Source organism: Solanum dulcamara, chromosome 11 (assembly GCF_947179165.1).
Source record: "Solanum dulcamara chromosome 11, daSolDulc1.2, whole genome shotgun sequence".
In the NCBI taxonomy this organism is placed as follows: Eukaryota; Viridiplantae; Streptophyta; class Magnoliopsida; order Solanales; family Solanaceae; genus Solanum; species Solanum dulcamara.
In genome coordinates, this window is record NC_077247.1 from 50468686 (window position 1) to 50492086 (window position 23401).

At 32.5% G+C, this 23401-nt stretch overlaps 3 protein-coding genes across 5 annotated transcripts; all 3 read right to left on the reverse strand.

Annotated features, from left to right (window-relative positions):
* Positions 1-6974: 6974 nt before the first annotated feature.
* LOC129874663 (glucan endo-1,3-beta-glucosidase 1) lies at positions 6975-10133 on the reverse strand. Its single transcript, XM_055949984.1, has 4 exons — positions 9832-10133; positions 8447-9727; positions 7498-7525; positions 6975-7339 (listed from the first exon to the last, which is right to left on the reverse strand). Exons 1-4 carry the CDS (start codon positions 9920-9922, stop codon positions 7162-7164), a joined length of 1578 nt encoding a protein of 525 aa, XP_055805959.1. The 5' UTR covers positions 9923-10133; the 3' UTR covers positions 6975-7161.
* A 1764-nt stretch (positions 10134-11897) lies between these two features.
* LOC129874664 (uncharacterized) lies at positions 11898-15626 on the reverse strand. Of its 2 annotated transcripts, XM_055949986.1 has the most exons (5): positions 15292-15626; positions 14366-14996; positions 13281-14276; positions 12193-12272; positions 11898-12095 (listed from the first exon to the last, which is right to left on the reverse strand). In XM_055949986.1, exons 2-3 carry the CDS (start codon positions 14994-14996, stop codon positions 13399-13401), a joined length of 1509 nt encoding a protein of 502 aa, XP_055805961.1. In that variant the 5' UTR covers positions 15292-15626; the 3' UTR covers positions 11898-12095; positions 12193-12272; positions 13281-13398. The 2 variants fall into 2 exon arrangements, with proteins under 2 accessions (XP_055805961.1, XP_055805960.1); XM_055949985.1 differs by lacking the exon at positions 12193-12272.
* A 742-nt stretch (positions 15627-16368) lies between these two features.
* Positions 16369-19452, reverse strand: LOC129872912 (5'-adenylylsulfate reductase 1, chloroplastic-like). Of its 2 annotated transcripts, none has more exons than XM_055947866.1 (4): positions 19253-19452; positions 18730-18885; positions 18470-18623; positions 16369-17707 (listed from the first exon to the last, which is right to left on the reverse strand). In XM_055947866.1, the coding sequence occupies exons 1-4, from the start codon at positions 19329-19331 to the stop codon at positions 16684-16686; spliced, it is 1413 nt and encodes a 470-aa protein (XP_055803841.1). In that variant the 5' UTR covers positions 19332-19452; the 3' UTR covers positions 16369-16683. The 2 variants fall into 2 exon arrangements, with proteins under 2 accessions (XP_055803841.1, XP_055803842.1); XM_055947867.1 differs by having other exon boundaries at positions 18497-18623; positions 19253-19451.
* Between the last annotated feature and the right edge of the window lie 3949 nt (positions 19453-23401).

Below are 23401 nucleotides of genomic sequence, written 5' to 3' on the forward strand. Positions count from 1 at the left end.
TGAGAGTGGACAAAATATATTGTGAAGTGAGAAGGACTAGCCCCTGTGACCCTCTTTCACATGCAACTGGAATTCATGGATTTAAAAATATTTAAAAAGAAACCATGAATAATGCACATTAACAAATTAACTAAAGTTACCGAGGAGGATCCGGAGTAATAAGGACTTTTTCATTCTTTAATAAAAAGTTTTGATTTCGAGATTTTTTGATATAAAGTCATCTTTTTTAACAAGCAATTTTTTTTAATATGAGATTTTCCCGCACAAATACAAATTAAGTTGGGTAGGTTCGAGTCCCCAAATACGGAGTCTTCTGTATTAGAGAATATTTTATTGGGACTTTCCAATAGAAATTCAATTTTAGTCGGATCTCAATGCGGCCATCCAACACCCAGTGAAAAATTTTAAAAAAAAAATGAATGAGTCATCATAAATATGAAATCATCTTTATCAGATAGTGTTTACTCAGACTTTTTGGCTCAAATGCAGATTTAATCAAACTCAAATACCTAACACCAAAGTGTTGAAAAAATAATTAACTGAAGCCTCGAAGACAGCGAATTAAGCATATTTTTCTTCATCACGATGTACCAGTTATAAAGAGGTTTTCAGTTGAAACAAATAAAGATAGATGCGTTAGTAACACTTTTAAATTTGTCCTTCACCTTCGGTGATAATCTTTTGTTTTGATTTCGATAATATCTTATTAAGCATATTTCACTTTCAATTTTATACATTTTTGATCATTTTATTGTGAATATTAACAAATTTATCAAGATTATCAATAATTCTATGAAGTAATGTAAATTATATAATACTTACTCAAATAATAATTTTCTATTAATCAAAGGTTAAATTTGTTTTGTCGAATATCACGAACATTAAAATAAAATTTAAGAATATTTGATGGATCAAGAGTGCAATTATCTCAAGATAGATTGATATTTTTGTGGGCTTTTTAAATTCCTTTGTAGGGTCTTCTAGGAGGGATTTAATGGGAAAATTACGCGGATAAGCAAACATTTACTAGTTGATTAGCTAATATAGCTATAGTTTGAATTAATTATGGCTCGCGACAAACATCTAGCTGTAATTATAGCTTGAGTTTTATATAATTCGCGCGATTATATAATTGAGTTTGTATAATTCCCGTCATTTATACAAATGTTGTGCGCGAATCGAATTGTATCGTGAATTATACAAACATTGTGCATGAATTGTATAGTGAAATATACAAATGTTATACAAAAACTGTGAATTGTATAGCGAATTATACAAACGTATACAAATTCTGAGCGAATTATACAAATCCTACTATAACTATAGCTACGAATGGTAATTAGCAAACTATAGTTATAAAACATAATTAAGATATTTTTCAGTGGCTATATACGAAAATTTTCGTTAAATTTTTAATGCAAACTCCATGTAAAGAATTTATTATATTCGCTTACTACATTAAGTATTACATTTAAGAACATCAACTAACTACTATTTTACATTTTTTGCCTAGGTTGCTAAATTTTATATCTTTGACTTTTGGATCCAATCAAAAGCAGATCTAGAATTTGAAGACTATGAGTCTAATAACGATTTAGGATTAATAATTAGGTTTACAATTAATATGTATACATTTTTTATGAATTTTTGAATACATATGAAAAAAAATTACTAGGTTGTTACATCCATCCCGGGTCTAATTAGTTTTTGTTATGGCTTTTGAAAGGGATGTTAAAAACTCTACTAGTTGTTTCATTTTAGGAGTATTTTTACTATATGGAGGGCTAAAAAAGTACTACTATTTAAAAAAGATTTTCTTAAATATCTTTTATAGTTGATTTGATTTTTTTTACAATTCTCACAGATTTTGATATTCTTTCTGTCTATCTTTACTTATCCATCATTATTGACTTGACATATCTCTTAAAAAATAATAAATACAATATCAATTTTATTATATCACTTTCTAATATTATAAACTAAACTTTGGAAAATACTAGAAAAATGGCAATAATTAATAATAAAGATAAAATTAAAAATTAAATACTAAATTATCTCTTATTTTTCAAACGGAAGAAACTAAAATGAACGCAAGGAATACTATACATGAAAGTTGAACCACTTTTAGCAGACAATTCTTCTTCGTAATTATCAACCTTATAACGCGTACGACGAAGATATAAATTGGTTGTGTACTTCATGAATTTGTTGCCATATTTTTTTCTTTAAATATTTGACAATCGAAATTAAAGAAGGGAATTTTTTGTATATAGTTGTTCAAAAATATTTTAATTATGGTCCATGGCTATAGTTTGCTAATTATAATTCGCAACTATAGTTATAACAGGGTTTGTATAATTCGTGCAGCATTTATATATGTTTATATAATTAGCTATATAATTCACAGTTTTTGTATAACTTTCGTATATTTCACTATATAATTCATGCATAACGTTTGTATAATTCGCTATACAATTTGTATTGTTTGTATATTTCACTACACAATTCGATTCGCGCACAACGTTTGTATAAGTCGTGCGAATTATACAAAACTGTATAATCGCGCGAATTATGCAAAACTCAAGCTGTAATTACAGCTAAATGTTTGTCGCGAGTCATAATTAATTCAAATTATAGTTATATTAGCTAATCAACTAATAAATATTTGTTTATCCGCGTAATTTTCCCAAAATTTAATTTGTTCCCGGATCGACAAGATGTAAATATTATAAAATTGTTATATTTGGCATCACAAAACCCCAAGTTTGATCAAGCATCAATTGTATATTTGTATGTAACCCACATGTATGCTCCGTTGTTAATTTCAAAAATCGATCATGTTCTTGTGGGCTTCCTTGTATTTCTCTTCTGTTTTTTTTTTTTTTGGTTACAATTAAAGAATTCCTTTATGTATTTGATGTTACCAAGCAACATTGGTTGGAACATGTTGTCAATCATTTAAGAGGCATCTAATGCTTCATTTTCGATTTGTTTAAGTATGTAAATTTTGGACAAAGTAGATCCAAAAAAATGTTTAAATGGAATTCGATGATTAATAAACAAATAATTATATCTATGCACAATATAGAGTTTATTTGGTCAACTTTCTACAAACTATTTATTTTGAGGTATAACAGGGGAAGAATCCCGACTCTATTGTAGCTCTGTCCATTGAATCTTGTTAATTTCTTAGTAAAAATCTTGTTGCAAAATGGAATTTAGATAGGATAAACTTGAAAATCGGAAAATATATATAAACTGTTGATGAATAATGTTCCATCCTATTTTTTATTTTTTTTACTTTCTTTTACAAAGCCAAGCCATTCTCGTGAGCCAAAAGGATCATGATGTGGTTAAAATTTGCTCTGTTTCGTAGTTAAGGCCAGCTGTTACAATCCCAATTGGCTTCAGCCAAAATGGTGACAAAAGAAGAAATTTGCCGACAACAGGTACAGCCTTGTCTTTTTTGGTACAAATTAGTAAAGTTTTACAATTAAAATTCACAAAGTTATTAAAGTCAGACCAATTTGTATTTTACCTCAAAACTCAGGTGGGGTTCAGGCGTCAATCACTGATTCAGTTCAGAATTTGGATTTGGAATCAACTTATATCCAATATACTTTGTATTTGTTATTAAGTTATATACACATTACTATACATATATGCCTTTGGAGGCATTAATGGACTATTGTCACACTAGCGGTCAAACAGTTGAATGATGAAACACAAGAAAAGAAAATGAATCGGTCCAACCCATTAGTAATATTGTCTGCTTTGGTCTTAGGTTTGATTTTAAAATACATTACTATTAGGTAAGACATATTTGCTTATATACTCAACATCTTTTATATATTTTATTGATATGAGATTTCTTATCTTAAGTTAGAGTGTCACACTATTATTATGCGGCAATAAAGGATGATAAGCAAAGGACAATTCCGATGCCTGAGGATCTGCTTCCTCACAGAGGCAAACAGCTGATAGTACCTGAATCAGGGAATTGACACATTTGCTCAATGGAGAAAAGTTTTTGGCACATGGTATACTTGAATACAACAACACGTATGTCAAAAACTTACTCCACAAATTTATAGATACATGCAAAAAAAAAAAAAAACTGTTTCATAACTTGTATTGACATGATTTTTAAGAAGGTTCCTTTAGATAGATCTCTTAATGCCATTAGTACTTCCTAATTTGTTTTACTTGTTCATATGATCAAAGGCCTGATAAGTTTATCTTATCAACCTATTATTCAGCTGAAGGGGAAATCATGGGTTCAAGTCTTGGAATCAGCCCTGAGACAAATAGGCTACCTTACATTACACCGTACCTCCTTGAGGTGCGGCCCTATGTGTGAATTTGGGATGCTTCGTTCACGTGCCGCTCCTTTTACCCTTTTATCTTGCTTCTAAAGAGCAAAAACCATGTTATTCTTGAATAGATGAACAGTTTACCCTTTTATCTTGCTTCTAAAGAGCAAAAACCATGTTATTCTTGAATAGATGAACAGACAGACGGACATATTTGTCTTACTCAAACTCAAACTTAACATTTGAATTTAAAGAAGACTAAAATTATGTTATAGAAGAATAAAAATGAAACAATTATTTTTTATTTGCATTTATTGCAAGTTTGTAACTAACCAGACTTCAAGGACTCACGCTTGTAAAGACCATATGTAATAGGGTAATTTTCTTTCCCCACTGTATATACTACACACAAACTAACTTCAACACAAAATATGATAAGCTGAAAACTACTATAATGTAAAAAAAAAATTCTCTCAAAACAATTATGAGTCAATCGAGCATTTGCTTTGAGTACAAAATGTAATATTTTCATTCAGTCATCCCTTTAATCTCATGGACCCAGCAAGTGTGAAGTGTCATTCTTAAACTATAGTTTAACCATTTACCAATGTTAATATGTAGAATAAAATCATGGTCATTCGGCAAAAGTAATTATCAAAAAAATGGTCATTCGCTGTATAAGCATGTATAGTCAGTGTATATTTTATGTATAGTCAAGTTATATTCAGTTTTTGAGTGTATCATAATGTATATTCAATGTATAGCTCATGTATAAGTCATGTAAATAAAACATGACTATATTTGTTATAAACTAATTAGTCTATTGTATATATTTGAAATTATCCTATACTTAATCCGTGCGATTTATCGTTGGTCAAAGTAAAAGGTCACTTGTACATCACTTGCCTTTTTTAATTCATTTGTTATATCAAGAGATAACAGAAAAATTATCACAAGGAGCAAGTATGATTCTTGCTTTCTTTCTTTATTTTCTTTTTCTTTTTCTTTTTCCTTTTAAGTGACAATATCAAGGGTACTCACCAAAAGCATCCCACCTACACTACACAATTGTGCTAGAATTCCAGTAGGATTGACAATTTGATAAATTGTAATGCCAGCCAACAAGAACCAATATTTAATAAACTGCTAGTGTTATATATATATAAAAGAGAATCTTCAGCGAATGATGTGGCGTGGCGCCACCACTTTTTGAATCATTCCTCTTACGCTTATTACTGCTCTTTGGAAACATTGTGACTGTTTACAACAGATGCAGTCTTCTTTCTCTTCCTATTTCTACTTGCTTCAATTCTAGCCACACTAGAAATTGATTAAATCAATCTATAAGCAAGTTCAGTTTCAATCTTTTAGGAATGGGTGGGTTTGTTAATTAATTTAGATTATTTAAAACGAGACCAATAGATAGTCGCCACGTATTTAAAGATTTAATTAACTTTATTTAAATGAGTGACTGTTAAAGGTGGATGGACCCAAAGATGGATGTTAAGGATATTTTAGAGCTAATAGGTGGATGGAAATCAGTTTTGTATCATTTTCAATAGTTCGAGGGTATTTAAGACCCTTTTCCGTTCAATATATATCAGTTCTCGAAACGGTTAAATCGAAGACACTAAGAATGTGGCACAGTTTGGTTATGACTCGAAATGGTTTAATCAAAGACACTCGGAATGGAGACAAAGTGTGACAAACTTTTGTAAATTAAAGAAGTTTTAACCAATGCAGAATGAAAGCCTTAATGGTAATATTCTCTTTGGTGTATATCCTAAGACATCAATTATTCACAATAATAATACATTGAGTTTATAAATTTTCAGTATCTTTAACAACTACACTACAAATTCAATAAGAGAAGCGGACGATTTACCTAGTATACAAGAAATCCAAATGAATAGACTATATGTTGTAATTGAGAGTGACCCCCAAACTATAATTATGAAGCAGCCTCACTACCAATATGTGGGCTCATCCATTATTCTTCCCCTATCACAAAATTCAACCTATGAATTAAAAAAAGGAAACTCAACAATATGTTCAGTTCAGTCAAAACTTATTACTAATACTGCCAAAATATACAAAACCTATATCTGATTATATGTATATTATACTTAAATAGACAAAATTTATATATTTGTTGGCTATTTATAAACTATATCACCCAAAGAAATTGGACCGTGATTATTCCTTAAAATAATTATGTACTCAGATGATTTATGGAGAAACTTTCCCACAGAAAAAAAAACATAAACAAATAAAGAGCTACTAGTGGTCCTATAGGTGCTTTATACTTAAAAAACTATTTTACTTCTAAGCCAAAAGAACTGTTTTATGTTTTGGCTTCCAAAAAAAAAAAAAAGAGAGCCAGAGGACTGCCCCCTTTTTTTTTCTACAAATAAAGACGGCATTCTTTTATTGCTTTAATCATTCTTTTATTTTTCTTGATCTATATTTTTCAAATATTTGTTCGTTTTATAGCAAATAAAGATGTTTAATTGATTTTGATCTACTAAACTTTACAATTATTCAACTATTTTTCAAAACTAAATCCATATACACATTGTCTTCCAGAGCCCAAACTGAGCACAAATCAAGATTTCCACTTCTTCTCCAGCTTAAAACTTTGGGATTATAAGGAGACAGAGCTTCCAAGAATCTCATTAGATACAACTTTTTTACAAAAAAGGTCCATTAAAGAATCTCTTACATGTGATCCTCCCAAAAAAATATTCATCCATAGATAAGCACTCCTCTGCAAAACATCAATGCCCTCTCCACAATGAAATAGTACTAACTTTTTTATTAAACAAATAAAAAGATTTCTGCTAAACAACTAATAACTTAATTGTACCTGAATCAATGAATAATATAACAAACACAAGGCAACACCAAATAAAACATCCACATTCTTGTCAAATTTACTTGTCTGTGCTCCAACAAACCTTATTGTGTTTGCTCCACTTGCTTGTGTCGCGTTCGCTACCTCGCTTGTTTTATTGCTAACTTTCTTACTGCATTTTTAGTAGTTTATCGATTGTAAGTACATGTTCTAACCGAAAGATAATCATCAAAGAAATAGGAAAACTACTTAGATTTTACAGCTAATAGGGAAATGAGAAAGACAAGGACAAATGGAATGGGGAAAAAAAGGACAAAAATTTATGCTCACCTTCCTGGAAATATACAACTCCCGTGACCTGCATATATTCCCCACAAAAGGAAAGACACAAGGTCAGAGCTTCAGCTAAATAATTTAAAATAGACTTCACTAAAAAAAGGAAACAAGTGGAGCCCTACACTTGCTAGCTAAACATAAATATGAACAACATGATGTAAGTACTCTATTCTGGTTAAGTCAAACTCTACAAAACAACATATGCATTCTTGTGGTTCCATTCTATTGATAATATGTCTTTATTTTTCTAATAAGTAATAACGGTGTTGTCCGGTCCAACTTATGTGCACACGACTATTCTATCCGACATTCTTGCCAACTTATGTACCAAGGGCTTAAGCAAATTAAAAGAAATCACATAAAGTTGTTTGTCTTTGTGGAGATTTGAACTCTGATCTCTTATGGTTTTCAGTATTCACCGATGGATGCAAGTATGTTATGTCATATAATTGAATATCAAGTACATCTCTATTTGTGTGGCCCCTAAAATGGAACATAAACTATATAAAAACTTAAATCTTCCATATCCAAGTGGGCACTAAAGTTCCATTGTGGGTCTGGAAACCACTAGCTCATGAATTATTTTGCAGAATGCGACATTTGTGATTACAGTTGTCAGTGTATCATTGAATCAACTTAAGAAGGCCATCAAACAGTCTTTATGGTTCATAAATTATTTTTGAATTGGATTGTTTTTTATTTCAAATGGGATGGTTCAAAGATATTTTACTAAAAATGTTGAACATGACATAGTTTGGGACAAAATGCTTAAATCACCTAAGAAAGAATTCCATTTCAGCTCTCTCATTGTTACAAACTAAGTGTAGCTCATAAAACCACAAGTAGAACTTCAAGACTTCATTGTAATGCATTGAACTAATCTTTCCTTGAAATAAAAAGAAAAAAAATATATAGAGAGAAACTAAGATTATGATAGACTTACTTGGATCAGTTGTGGTGATCATGGCCACTCCCTTGAAGTCACAAGAACTAGGAGATGCCCCTTCCTTCTGATAATAGCTATCAAATGCATATGAAGCATGGTTCTTCACATCATTAGGCTGATAACAACTCTCCCCTGGCTGAATTTCGGAGCAATTTGCCCTCCCCGGTCCACAAGCCCAATCTAAAGCAGCCTGCATTGTTTTCTTATCAATCCCGTCCATTGCTATGCAATACGTCTGGTTAGTGGTGTCATTAGCTAAGAATGTACCACTTCCAGACACATGAAGCAAGTAAACGGGCGTTGAATTCCCATGGAATAGCCCCCAATTCGCCTCGGACAATGGGGGTGACCTCAAATCCTCATTGAATAACTCATATATGTACACACTAGAAGTAATTTCCGGATGCAATGGTGTACCACTACGATCAATTATATGCTTAATTAAATTCGAGTTATAAGTATCAGCATTGTCAATTGTAGCATAAGGCTCTTTAGAACCCCCCTTTGAAGGCCATCCTGACTCAGTAACAAGAACTACCACATCTGTAGAATTGAGATTTTTCATGGAAAAATAGACAGAATCAATCATTGCATCAAGCACATTGGTGTAATGAAGCAAAGTATTAGGATCCACCATCTCTTTAGAAGGTGTCAAGGGCTTGAAAAGAGAGTTGTCTATTGGAACAACTCCTTTATTCTGCATAAACACATAGTAAGGGTACAAATTCATCATCAGAGGTGACTGTGTCCTTGACAAAAACTGCAATAATTGAGAAAGGACAGAGCTCATGGACTGATTGAAAAAGGCTTGGGAAGGTGGAAAAGGGTCAAGAATAATGGAAGCAGCATTTGGGGTTGAAATCTTGATTTGGTTATGCAAATTTGCAGCCACTAAAGCACTATAAAGTGACTCAATTGCTGGCATAAGCAAAGGAGCTGAACTTGGCACAGTAGTCAAGATTTCATCCCCAACTGCTATTGCTGTGATAAGAGTTCCAGGGTAATAAGCTGCCACATTACGCCCAATCCAGGCAGCTGCAGTAGTATTAGAGGACCCAATTGCAAGAATTTGATTGTTAGGCACACTAATAATCACTCTGATTTTGGTCTTAGCTAGTGCTTTGAGTATATCAGGGTCAGCATCATAAAGCCTTATGTGTGTTATCTTCTGTAATTGCAGAAAAGCAACCAAGTCTGCAGGTGAAAGCAAATTGGAAACATCTGTACCTATGTTCACTCCCACATATGGTTCATCTTTGTCTTGCTGAACTTTTATCTCTGCAACACATTCAAGAAACATATTCATAAGAAAGAAAACACAAAACCAAGAAACCCCACAAAAAATACATGGTTTTTTTTCAAGATTGGTTCAAATAAGTTACCTGGTACAAAATTTGAATTTGATGTGGAGAAGCAGCAGCAACAGAAGAGAACAAAGAAGAAGAAAGGAGGGAACTTTTTAGTATTTGCCATTAAAGAGAAGCTTGAGGTTTTCTTGTATCATCTTCTGTTTCAGGTTCAGGTAGGGATTGCATTATCTTGGGAAATTTTTTGCTGTTTGTAATAAAAGGGGCAATTGACAAAAGGGATTTTTGACTTGCAAGATCTAAATTTGGAGTAAGGCATAAGAAAAGAAAAAAAGCATATTAATAAGTCTTGAAATTAAAATGGACTTTAAGGTACCTTTTGGTGCATTATTTTTACTGCAATGCTAATACCAGTGTTGGATTTGATGTTCCTGTGGGGGTAAGAATGACAATAATGACCTTGTGAACCGACAAGTCCCTGCAATTTTTAAGCACTTTCTTTGTTACTTTCTCCGTTCCAAAATAATTGAATTGTTCGAATATGACATATATTTTAAGAGAAAACAATAAAAACATAAATTAGTCATGCTTTTTCATTTTTGCCTTTTTCAAATTTTATGTCAACCTCTCAATACTCATTTAATTCATTTTTGAATCTCAATCTTGAAGTTTAATTCATGAAGGATAAAATTAAAAAAAAAAAACTCAACATCTATCTTGAATTGTGAACCATTCAACATCTAAAGCTGCGTTTAGTAGGTTGTATAAATGAATTCTCGCTCATTTTTATTAAAAATGTCAATTGTGTTTGATTATTCACCGCATAATAATTTGTATATCACTATTCCTGACATAATAATTACTTCATTATTGCTTTATCGTATGATCATATTTTGATTAAATCCCCACATAATTAATAAATCAAACAATCCTTAGGGCCGTTTTATTGTTGGTTAGAGTTATGCAAGTATTAATAATACATGTATTAATTATACAGATATTAATTATGCAGGATTTAATTATACAGAATTCAGTTACGCAGCTTAATAATTTTTTGGGTGTTGGTTGTTATATTAAAAATTAATAAACATTATGTACTTCTTAAAAACAACAATTTAAACGATTCTGCCAAGTGCCAACAACGTCAAAGTTGTCCAAAACCCTGAAACTCTGTATATCAATTCAACACCAGAAGGCCACTGCATAAAATCCATTAATGGTTTTTGCAGAGTATAGAGTAGATATATTTCTAAAATTTATGCATTCCAATAAGGTAGCAAACAGACAATGAAGGATTTGGGTTTTTTCCCAATGTCTCATTCAATTAAATCATATAGGTAATCTGTAAATCACAACATTTTAGCTCACCAAACTTTTTTCTCAAATTTCCTAGTCATTTGTTTATACAGTCCAACCCAAAGATTTGAAACCCACAATATGCTAATAGAAATAATAGTGACAACAACAAATACCCAAGAAACCCAAATCCATCTCGGTATTACGTTATCAGCAGCCCCACTAAGATACGAAAGCATCTTGTAAACAAAATACGGCCAAGCAATACCTCTCACCAATGAATACACAACATAAAACGGAGGCGAAAGTAACGAATACATCTTCGTATTTTTATTCACATATTAATTATTCATATATAACTCATTCCATCTTTTACCCGCATAAAATAATACATAAATTGACTCATAACTTATACATTATATTGGTTATGCGATTTTCTAACCAAACATAGTATTATATGTTGAATTTTATACCTTACACAAAAATTCTACCAACATGTGATAAAATTTGTGCAATATTTTAAACCTTAATATCTCATCTCTTATCCAGTAACCAAACAGCCCCTTATTTAATGAGTAAAATAATTGGGAGTTTTGTGAAGATAAAATGTTTGTAAATAAAGACAAGATTTTTACTGAGCTCTAGGCTACTTAATTGGAATTGTTTGGGATGCTTCTCCAATTCCAGGCTGGGTATCAGAGACCTGACTTTGCACTTGTAATGACTGAAGTGACCCCATCAAAGTTCCTTCAGGGAAAGGTGAAAAAAGTAAAAAAGGTTGAAAATAAAAACATGTGGAGGGAAACGCATTGGCTGGCTGACACAAGAAAGAACCCTAAAACAAGTACTCAACAGCTTTTCTATTAAAGCTATTTCAGAAATAAAATACAGTGACCTTTATTTACAGCACTTAAGTTTTCAATTTTTCAAACGGAAGAAATTATATGTTATTGTTGTTGTAATGTACTCTGTGCCTCCACGACTTCAACACTATCTTCATTCCTTGGTATCAAATCCACCAGCTCTATTGTTTGTAATGTACTCTGCGAACAAAATTAAGGTAATTAGTTAATGGTTAACACAATCTATCAAATCATAAAAAATGAAGTTTAATAGGACTGGGTTAATCTTTATGCATACTTGTTTCAAAGAGTAAGAGCACCTATATGCATGACCATCACTAGCTCCCACTGATTATCCACAAAGAGATATGAAATCCCCTTTGACAGACAAAAACAAAGGAAATAGAGCAACGCAAAATAAGAAAAGAAAAATACATGCTTCCAGAAACATAGACAATTAGTAAAATCACAAGAGTCTCGTGCCTACTAGTTATCAAAAAGAATGTAAAGATCAACAAAAGAGAGATTCCCACAGCATAGGTAATGTTAAGTCTAGTGATAATAAGATATTTAAGTTTTCCCACAAGCCTCTAATGCCTGCATTCATCCAAGGGTTCTTTTCTCTTTTTCTTCAAGCTTATGATTTTCTTCTATTGGGTTAATTGAGGCCTTGCAACCTAACATCCATGTTTTCTTCAGATCAAGGACATAATTTGAAGAGATGGCTCTACTTCTTATAGATCTCGAAATACAGGCAGGAAAAAGTTCCAAGTATATGGCCTCTTAAGTTGCATGATCTTATCACAACCAGATTACAAGGGGAGATTTCCTGTTCTTTCAGAACTATGTGTTTTTCTAAGTACATAGCTGAGAATCAAGCTCAAGCTTTCCTCAAGTGAATTTCATGAGTTAAACCTAGAGTCAAGTTCATAACGAATTGACCATAGCAACCTGAAAGTTCACAGTAATTGACCAAAGCAGGACAAAAGAATGCTAGGATGCTCTAAAGACATTCAAGGTCACTTGGATAAAAAGTCTTTAGAATCCTAATGTACAAGTAAAAATTAACTAAAACAGACCTTCTATTAGAATTTTTAGCAACCCATGATATCTTTCATCAAATCCAACTCTTTCTACCACTAAAACTCTACACCAATCATGAAATCTCAACTAGGTTCACTTTTGAGCCCATTGTAATGGAAATTCCAGAAAATTAGTTACTAATACTCAATGGCATATTGGTAGATTTATACATATGGAATTCGAAACAGTACAAGTCTAACAATATTAAGTTTTTCCACTAATTATACAAACTGAAACCTGTCAACCTAGGAGGTAAAATACAAGTTATTACGAAAATTGTAGTAAGATGAAGTCGTGTGTTACCTCTTATGAACATCCCTGAACATGTCCTTCAATCTTAAGCAAACCAAGAAACAAGTCTCCTGAACAATCAGTTTGTCAACTCCAGAAGTGGCAACTTTTACTTTCATCTCTTGACATATCATGGGGCATTCACAAGCTTTGTACGTCGAGTTACGGGATCAACTTCGACTCGAAGCCCAAGTCTAACAAGTTCTGGAACATCTACAGTTCCTTGAAGCTCCAAATCAGCAATAGCCCCTTGGTTTTCTGCATTCCCTTCCAATAGGTTTCGCACACACCAGATTCCCCACTCCCTTAAGAAAGGATTATCTTCATCTATAACACACTGTTGTAGCAGTAAAAGGATCCCATTTTTATCCCTAATCTCATCTTGGACGTGCCTTCTCCTGTAAGCACAATTTCCAAAGATGGCAACGATATCTCTCCGGAAACCTTGGTATGGACAACACCCAAATGAAGAAGATACTGTCCCCTCCTTGATCTTATCCTGCTTCATTGCTTTCCTAATTGTCATTGGAGGTTCAAGATCCCGAAGCAAGTCCAAAAGAAATCCAGTAAGCCCAGAGGAAACAAGTGCGTCCACGACATCCTTTGAATTTTCTTCCTTAGATTTTGTCAAGTGATCACAAGCGCAAATATCTCTCAAGATGGTGAGGGAGTATCCTAGAACATCAATAGGAGCAGATCCCACCGGAAGACCACTTTTCCCTCTTATTGAAAAGTCAACGACCACAGCAGCACTCTTCGTTATCCCAAAGATACTTAGAGCAAAATCATGAGAAACAACAATATGCTCTACTCGCTCATTCAAGATTTCTGAAAGTATACTCAATAGATAAGGCTGCTCAATAACAAATTGATCAGCTACATGTGTAACAACACTATTGTTCTCAATGGAAGGATATGAATGTAATTTGAAGAAAATTGATGAAATGTAGGAACCCTCAATGCAAAGTTTTGAGAGTAACAACTTTAACCAATCTTCTTTAAGACCAACTGCAAAAGAGTATGAAAGCATAAGCTTACCATAATAATCAAATAAAAGCTTTGAATATATCAGAGTTACAAAATTCAAGGGTCTTTACCAGCTGATGCAGTACGCAAGATTTCTATCGGAATGGGCAACCCTTGCTCCGTACATAAATCTGTTAGCAGTCCATCAGTACCATCACAGCAAGTGTATATGAGCATACATAAAGGATCACATATTTCCCGGCTTCTAACTCTAGCAATCTTCAAGAACTTATGAGGAAACAATTGGTACCACACATCACATTGACGCTCTCCCCCACCCACTGAGTAGTTTCCTAGAAGTTGCAGCCCAACTCGAATAATCTCACAATCAGGATCAGGAGTAAGTCTTACAGACGTAATAACATCCACGACAATTCCAACTCCTCTTTGTTGAAGAAACTCATTCTGATTTCTTATCTCACCAGCACACAGATTTCTAAGAACCTTAAGAGACAATAAAAGGAGGTGACGGTCAGAGATAGATGACAGAGACAGGCAGAGATGGAGGACAGTGGTGACAACATTTTTGGACGACAGATCTAACCGTCCACCCTCCTCTTTGGCAAGTTGTATCAGCTTCTCCAGTGCATTTTCTAAAGAAGATGAGTTTGACACAAGTAATAATGCTTTGGCAACATTTTCTGGGATAGTAATCTCTGCTAAAATTTTATCATCCACAGTAACAACTTTATCATCCATCATCTAACAAGAAATGCAGAAAAATGATCAAATGAATGAGAAGGGTCAATTCGCTAAAAAGAGGACTGAGTATAAACACTTGAAGAAGTGATGGAGGAGTGCATATTGTATTGAACATCAAAACGAGTTTAATACTAACAAAGCGTATCTAACTGAAAGAATAACACTTAAAGCCTATCTAGATGATAATCTATTCTAAAGGATAAATATAACAGATGAACATAAATGTAACTAAATCTAAAGGAAAGCTTAAAAAAAAGAGAGGAAATTAAATTTGAAGGGAAGTATTAAGTCTCACCTGAGGAGGAAGAAAATTGAAGCACCAAGCTGAAGCAGACGTAAAGACAAAATCGAACAGAGACCCAAAAACAAAGTGAGAAAGGAGAAGGAGTTGGCAAACGCTACTCTGCGTTGCCTAGGGTTCTTTTGTTTCTCTTAGATTTAGGGGTATTAATTTCAAGTACTTCTCAATTCGCAGGTCTTTTGTAGTCTCTATTTTTGTTAAAACTAAATTGGGGATCGGGTTGGGTAAGTGGAGGAGAATCAACTTTCAAGATAGATGAAAAAAAAAGGGCAATTAATTAAATTACTAAGATTTATCAGTGTATTTGTCGTCTTTTTTAGGTTTATAAGGTTTTTTTGTTTTTCTAAAACAAATTTTATATATCTGTGTGAATATAAATTATTTTAGTAAGAATAAAAAATTTAAAATATTAAACTATTTTTTATTATAGAAAGATGCCACAATTTTATCCAACATAAATTGTTTCAGCATTTCAGTTATTTTTTGTCATCAAAACTTTGGCTGGTTTTCTGTTTGAAGTGTTGAAGTTTATCAGTAGCTCCAACTAATTCAGGAAGTACCACAAGAGAAGGTATATTGCTTCATATTCATACCAGAGGCTCAATTCCTAAATTTATGATTGATTAAGGATAAAGAAATATGTATCACATCACCACATCGTTATTGGTGTAGTTGAATTTTGCATACATGTACGTCTTCAATTTAGTGTCCTTGATTGTCAACCTTTGCCAGTCGCCATATTGCATTAGACATTGTGCTTCAACCTTTTGTCAAGCTATTTCTTCTAGTATAATTTTCCGTCATATAATGGTTCTAATAGGTATTAATGACAATTCAGGACAAAGGAATTAAACCCTCATCAAGGAGAATAGTAAATAATACTATGAATAGAGCACAAATAATATATCAACATAATCAAATATCTTCACCAATTGTCTAAGGTTGGTTGCAGCTACTACATTTGTGTTGGTCAAATTTTTACGCCTTCTTATGATGCAATTACTGATAATACTAAACACACAGATTAACAAGAGAATATGATGGGCCAAAATTTGAAGAGAATAAGAAGAATGAGAGAAGATGGAGAAAATCTATATTATGGAGAAAGTAAACATGAGAAAACTTTATAGCTTAAACCAACAAAATTGAGCCCTCAGACATATATACTTCTCTACTTGAGAAGGATGGAAAAGTATGAACTTTTTTGTCTTAAAAAAGGAATTAAGGAAAATAAAATGCAGAGGAGAAAGGAGAACCCATCCATATACCAACACTATACTAGAAGAAAAAAAGGACAAAGTGCACTATATTCTAAAAAGACCCTCTCTCCCTCTTGTATTACTTCTTTGTAAAAACAATAGTGATTGATCAAACCCCATTTGCTTTTCATCTGAGAGCATTCACAAAAGCCAGCAAGGAGTCTACATCCCTCTTCTCTGAAGGGTACTTAATGGCCTTTGAAGAGTGCTTTGGGAAAAAGAGTATGGTAGGGAAGCTGCCAAGTTGCATTTCTTGTTGTGCAAATGCCTTCTGCTCACCATCTGCCCTGAATTTCCCCACCTTCACGCCAGAATCAGACAACTTTTCAGCCAATTCAACATAGGATCCTTCCATTGCCTGGCAAAATTGGCACCAAGGTGCATAAAGAACGACGAGCCAAGGCTCTCTACGGTCTTCCAATTTTAGTAGGTTCTCAACTCCAGGCTTACTCAAGGTAACAATGTCCTTTGTATCAAAAATATCAGCAACAGTAGCAGCACTATTTGTTTGGGCAGCGCCATTTACACTTTCATCCTTGATGTTGCCCTTGTGCAAGCCACACTCTTTGGCCTTGGCATCTTCCCACCACCATCTTCCCTCTCTCTCGTGTTGCCCTGGTAGGACTGGCCTTGTGCAAGGTTCGCATCCAATGGATACATATCCTTGTGAATGCAATGAGTTCACAGGAACATTCATGGCACGCAGGAAGTTCCAAATATCTTTTCCATCCACGTTAGCCACGGGGTTCCACTTCACCAGGCTACCAGCACCCCCATCCAACCCCTCAAAAGAAGGGTCGACCTGAACAATGGGGATTTCTGATCGAGTTCCAGGGGACTGATCTTTACGCTGCCCTGTGATCCAGGCGCGTAAGCCCTTTAGGGCTCTCCTCAAGGGCCTAACCTTCCTTACACGGCAACACTCTTGGTGACCATCCTCATAGAAAGAGAAAAGTCCTTTGCTCCTAACCAAGGCCTGAACTTCAACTGAATCAGGGAACATGTATTCAATGCGAATGCCATAGTGCTTCTCCACTGTGTCAAATAATTGGTAGGTCTCCGGGTTCAACCTACCAGTATCAAGGCTGAATACTCTGAAAGGGCGACCAGTTAAATGTGCATACTCTATCAAAGCAACATCTTCAGCACCACTGCAAATAAGGAAATCAATCATCAATGAGCTGCATTAGAGACAGAATCACTTTGAAAAACCATCATTCTGCTACGAAATAAAATAGAAGCTCTCAAATGAATCCGACTTTTTGATGGACAGGTAAAATAGCTCACATATCAGGATGGTGGAATTAAACCAGTAATGGACAACAAATGATATTTCATAAAGGAGCCTTTTCACCGCAGCACCCGTAGCAAAGTTTCAACAAAACATAGACTATCAAATAAAAAAAGATAAAATCAGCAAATGCCGCAAAATGAAACAATTTCCCCTTGACAATTTATGCAAAATACCATAACAAGATCAGCAAGGTCCAGAACAATCAAACTTTGCGATGCAACATGATTTTCTTTATCGTGTAGTTCACATGTAACATAAAATAAATACTTCTCCACTGCTTCAAATACTAAAATTCATTAGTATTCTAGCTTATAAGCATCCAAACACTCTATGTGATGTCAATATGGAAATGCTCAATAAAACATATAAAAAACATGAAATTTAAGAAATAGAAATAAATATCACAAGTATAGCTTTAATGGTTTAAATGACTAAACATTTTTTTGTCCCCAAATCATGAAACTTCTCATTTTGTTATTCTCCATTCCAGTCCTAAACACTTACACTTCCCCATTAGAAGAAGCATCTAGCTGTTTTTCAAAATTTAGTGTGCACATCATAGAAAACATCATCCACATTATACAACCAAAATCATTATGAATAGAAACTAGGCTCATACTGAAGCAAGATTAAGAAAAAACTGCACCTGAAAGCAATAGCAATGTCATCCCCAAATTTCTCAAGCGCTTTGTCCATAATCTCAAGAGGGGAAGCATTTTGAAGCTCCTTAGCCAATTTCTCAAAGTCCTCTGCCTCAACTTTCTCTCTTACCTCTGCAAATTCACCAAAAAGAAAACACACAGCCCAAAAGTCATTTTCCATCCTTCAACATCATCAAAACAAAAACATGCAAACACAAATATTGAAAACTTCATGTACCAAGAGCCACGATGGTAGCTGCTGATGGAACTATTGAATCATTCCTCTTAGGTTCAGCATTCAATGGCTTCACTGCCGAACGCCTCCGAGAATTCAAAGCAGTCGACGACAAGAGTTGAGGCCTATCCAATGGCTGAAAGGTACCCAATTGGGATACTGCAAACACCAAAAAGAATAAATAAATAACTGAAGGTCCATATCTGAAATAGAACGCAAGAATATTTGAACAAGATGCAAAATTTTGAAGGGAAAAACAACTTTAAAATCTGAAAAAAAGAGCAAAAGATTAATTTTTCAACCCAAAATTATCAGACGTAAGGAAAGAAATTCGAATTTAGTGAAATACGGCACAAATCTGAAACAAGAACGGATGAAAATTCCAACCCAGATGCTAAATTGATCAAAAAATAACCCAAAATTCCGAAAAATGTAAAGAAAATTCGAACCCAGATGGTAAAATGCTTCAAATTATCACATTCTGGGATAAAGATCAAAACTTTGAAGGGACCAAGTAAAAGGGTACCTTTGGGTTGTTCATAAGAAGAAGATGAAGAAGACAAAGAGCCATGAATTGCAGATGAAGAAGTGAAAGCCAAAGCCATTTCTACAACACAGAGAGATTTCACACACACAAAGAAACCGCTAAATTTCTATGTGAAAAAATAGGCGAAGATGGTGATGGGAAGAAGTCCGTGAGTGTGTGTTGAACAGAGAGGAAAATATGGTGACAAGTATTAAAAGGAACCTAAAGACAGGGCGTTCTTCTAGGTTCATTGAACCTAGACGTGATTCGGGATTTGAATGGTAGTCTGATGTGGCATGATTTCATTGGATGATCGTCAAATTGTACCTCAGCCCTTCGGTCATATGGCGGGCCGGCGAATGAAAGAGAGAGGAAGATTCGTGGTAGAGAGAGAGTAGTCATTTCTCACCAGTCAAAAGTTTCTTTAGATTCTGGTTTAGATTTCTTTTTTATATAATATAAATAAAATATAATAATAGAAATATATTTTGACAAATTAAGATTTGTGGCTCCAGTTATATATTTTGGGGATGTTTATATCAACACAATCACTTGGTTTCAATTTCAAATATTAAACTTGGCATAACTTAGTTTTTCTATTTATATGGTACACCCTAGTCAAATGTGACATCATTTAATTTAACATAGTATTTAAAAAAAAATATTTTTGAAACACGTAATTTAAAACAATCTTTATATACTTGTTTGGTTGTAAATCATGTAATTAAGAGTAAAAGAAAAAATTTTAAGTTATATTTTTGGGAACGGATTAAGAAAAAAGTGTCACATAAAATAGGATGGAGGAAATATGAAATAAGAATATATGCATTACAATATCGATCTTGATAACTAATCCTAAATTAAAAAAAATTATTTACGATTAGCACGTGTACCAAATAGATGGAAAAAGGTGAAATTTACATACATATTATGAGTGTGAACACACAATTGCGGGTGTATTGAGCATCATATATAATTATCATGAATAAACATATGAAAACTAAATGTTCAACCTCAATTGCAATATTTACTTTATTAAACTAACTTCTAAAATAAACAAATCAACTTAGATACAACTATTTAGAATTTATAGCATCAAATTCTATACGTACAGTTACATATGTGGACTATTTTTAGTACTTACACATTATTCTTTGATTCATTTAGAATATTTGGTTCTTTGCCTAAATTTTGAATGTTGATGAAAAGTGAGTTTTGGACATAAAAAATGTGTTCGAAAAAAAATAGTATTTAAATAAAAAAAAAGGAAAAAAGGTATTTGAAATTATTGAAGTTATGTATGAATGTACATTTAATTTTTTAAAAATAGAAATCTTATAAGTAAAAAAAAAATACAACAACAACAATACCTCGTCGAAACAATTTTTTCAAACTTAAAATTCATCTTCAAAAATGAAAAATAAAAAAGAATGATCAATTTAGATGCCCTCCCAAAATGCTCAATGTCTAACAAAGATTCTAATCCTCAAAGAATTAGAACCAAAAAAAAAAAAAGGTCTAGTCACTTCTGGAGCTCATGGATCACACGTAAAGTGATTTTGGTCGCAAAAAATATTTAATTGGCATTTGAAATATTGTGTTTACTGATTATCAGCAGTCAGTATTGTGCACTCCATCTCTCCAATTTATATGCTATAGTTTAAATTTTCAAAATCAATCTTTTAAATATTTGTGAATTTGCGCATATATTTTTTAAGTTTATAAAAAAATATTTTAAATTATATTAATTAATTATTTAAAATATTTAAAATATATATTTTGAACCCTCAATATTATAATATGTCCATCAAGAGCAGTCAAATTGCTATATCATCGGAGTCCTTAGTGGGTTTTCTATTATTTTTTTGTTTTTAATAAGAAAAGAGAGAACATCTAAGATGGTAAACGACAATAGTATTATATTCTTAGCCGTCATTAATATCAACGACAGGTATCAGAATAAAAATAAGAGAAATAATAATAATGGGAGATACGTCCCACTAATAAAAGTTACCCCATAATAATTCATAGAATATATATGTAAGTTTTGCCCCTTGGAATTTGAGAAGGGCTATTGACAAGCACTTTTAATTTAGCCTCCACCATAAATAAAAATCATGGAAATCAATGATAAGGGGGGACCTTAATTAAGAATAAGATTGTTTAACTTGATGCTAACCTTTACATTATAATATACCTTTTTTTATTTCAATTTATTGTGACATTAATTTGAATGCGCACAATATTTTTATTTTTTTAAAAAAATAAATTTTAACATGTTATAATATTTATAGGATTATAAAACTTTTAAGACATATTTAGAATAAATTTAAAAAGAAAATGTATTATATAAACTGAACCGGAGAAATTGACTTTAAAATCAAAAATCGGAACAAGACATGTCAACGCTTTTTTTTTTCATTTAAGTGAACGATATTGGTTACAAAAGGATAAAATTATTGGGATTAAAGATTACATAGTGATGATCGAGTTTGGGGTGTTTCATTATTTCATAGGCCGACTTTGATCTAGCTTTTTCAATGAGTTAATAAATCTGAAAATAACTGACAAAAATCAAATTGTTCTATTTAAATTTATAAAGGAAAAATTTCCATATGTATAAAATTAAATCCATAATTACAAAATATTGCAGGAAATGAGACCCTTCCTATGATTTTTTTCCAAGTATTTCCCCCCCCCCCCATGATTTAGTGGTTCAAACGTATCAGGCTCATCTGGCACAAAACATATTAGAATTCTGGCCCAATCCCTCCTCCTTAATTTCCGCGAGTTCCTTAATTAATACATCATTTGAATTCAAAAATATTTATACAATCATATCATTTAATAAAGTAATTATATGTAAGATTCTATGATAAATATTTAATTGATAATCTGATAGAAACGGATACTTTTATGTTATAATATGCTAAATTATACTAATGAAGTAATTATATAATCTTTTTTATAAAAAAGTCCAAGTGTGTAGTGTGTAGGTGTACATCTAATTGATCATACTAAAATATGTGATGTTCTTTTAAAATATGAGAATTTTCATACATAGCTATAGCTTGGATCATAATTATGTATAATTTTCCTAATTAGATTCATAACAATGATTTGGAGACGAGAGAGATTGAGAGAGAGGAGAAAGGCGAGTGAGAGTACTATTATTTGACTAAGCCTTGTTAATAAGGAAATACTTATCAAAAGAAAGGTAGTATGACGAGAAAAATAAATAGAAATTTGTATGCTTTCTTATTTGGCTAATGCCTTGTTGTAAGCTACATAGAAACCAGAAATGAATACTACTTATATATTTTGAAGGGAACAATTAAAGTAAACTTTTTTTGTTCCATTCTATTTTCGTCAACATTTTAATTCTTCAATTTGTAATTTTAAAAACTTCAGCAATTGGATCTTGAGAAGTTGCCAATTTCCCACAAATGCATACACCTAATGATGAGCAATGGAATAGAGGGACACCACAAATATGTGTACAATCTCCATCTGAGTTGCAACAACAAATAGCGATGTCCCTTGCTTTTACCTTTGGTAAAACACCTATCATATTAAACACCATAATTTAGTGTGTATATATAAATAGATAAAATAAATATCATATCCAAGTACAAGAAACTCTACAAATTGACTTAGAAAAAAATATACAAAAGTACGTGATATTTATATACTGAAAATCAAAGCTAAGTAAAAGACTTACAAATTCCTATCACCATGAAGATAAGAAGAAAAGCCATTAATTTGAAAGTCATATCTTAGTGTTTGGTGCAATGCTTAATAAGCTACTTTGATTAATTTGTGCAAGTATCTGATGATGATGTTTTAATTTTTCTCCTTTATGTTCTATTTATAGCATGTTTAACCAACAATCATAACACAAATAAATTTTGTAGTAAATTAAAGTAACGTAACATATATAAAATATTGATCTTCAAAATCAACATATTCCGTAGCGAATTAAATTAAACTTGCTCTTTTCACAAAGACATAATTAACAAATAAATTAGTGAATTATAATAGCATATTACAATAAATGAAAAACACAGATTAAATTATGGTCATCAAAATGAATTTTTAATAGCAAATTAAAGTAATAATCATTTAATAAGAATAGGCAATGAAATTTTT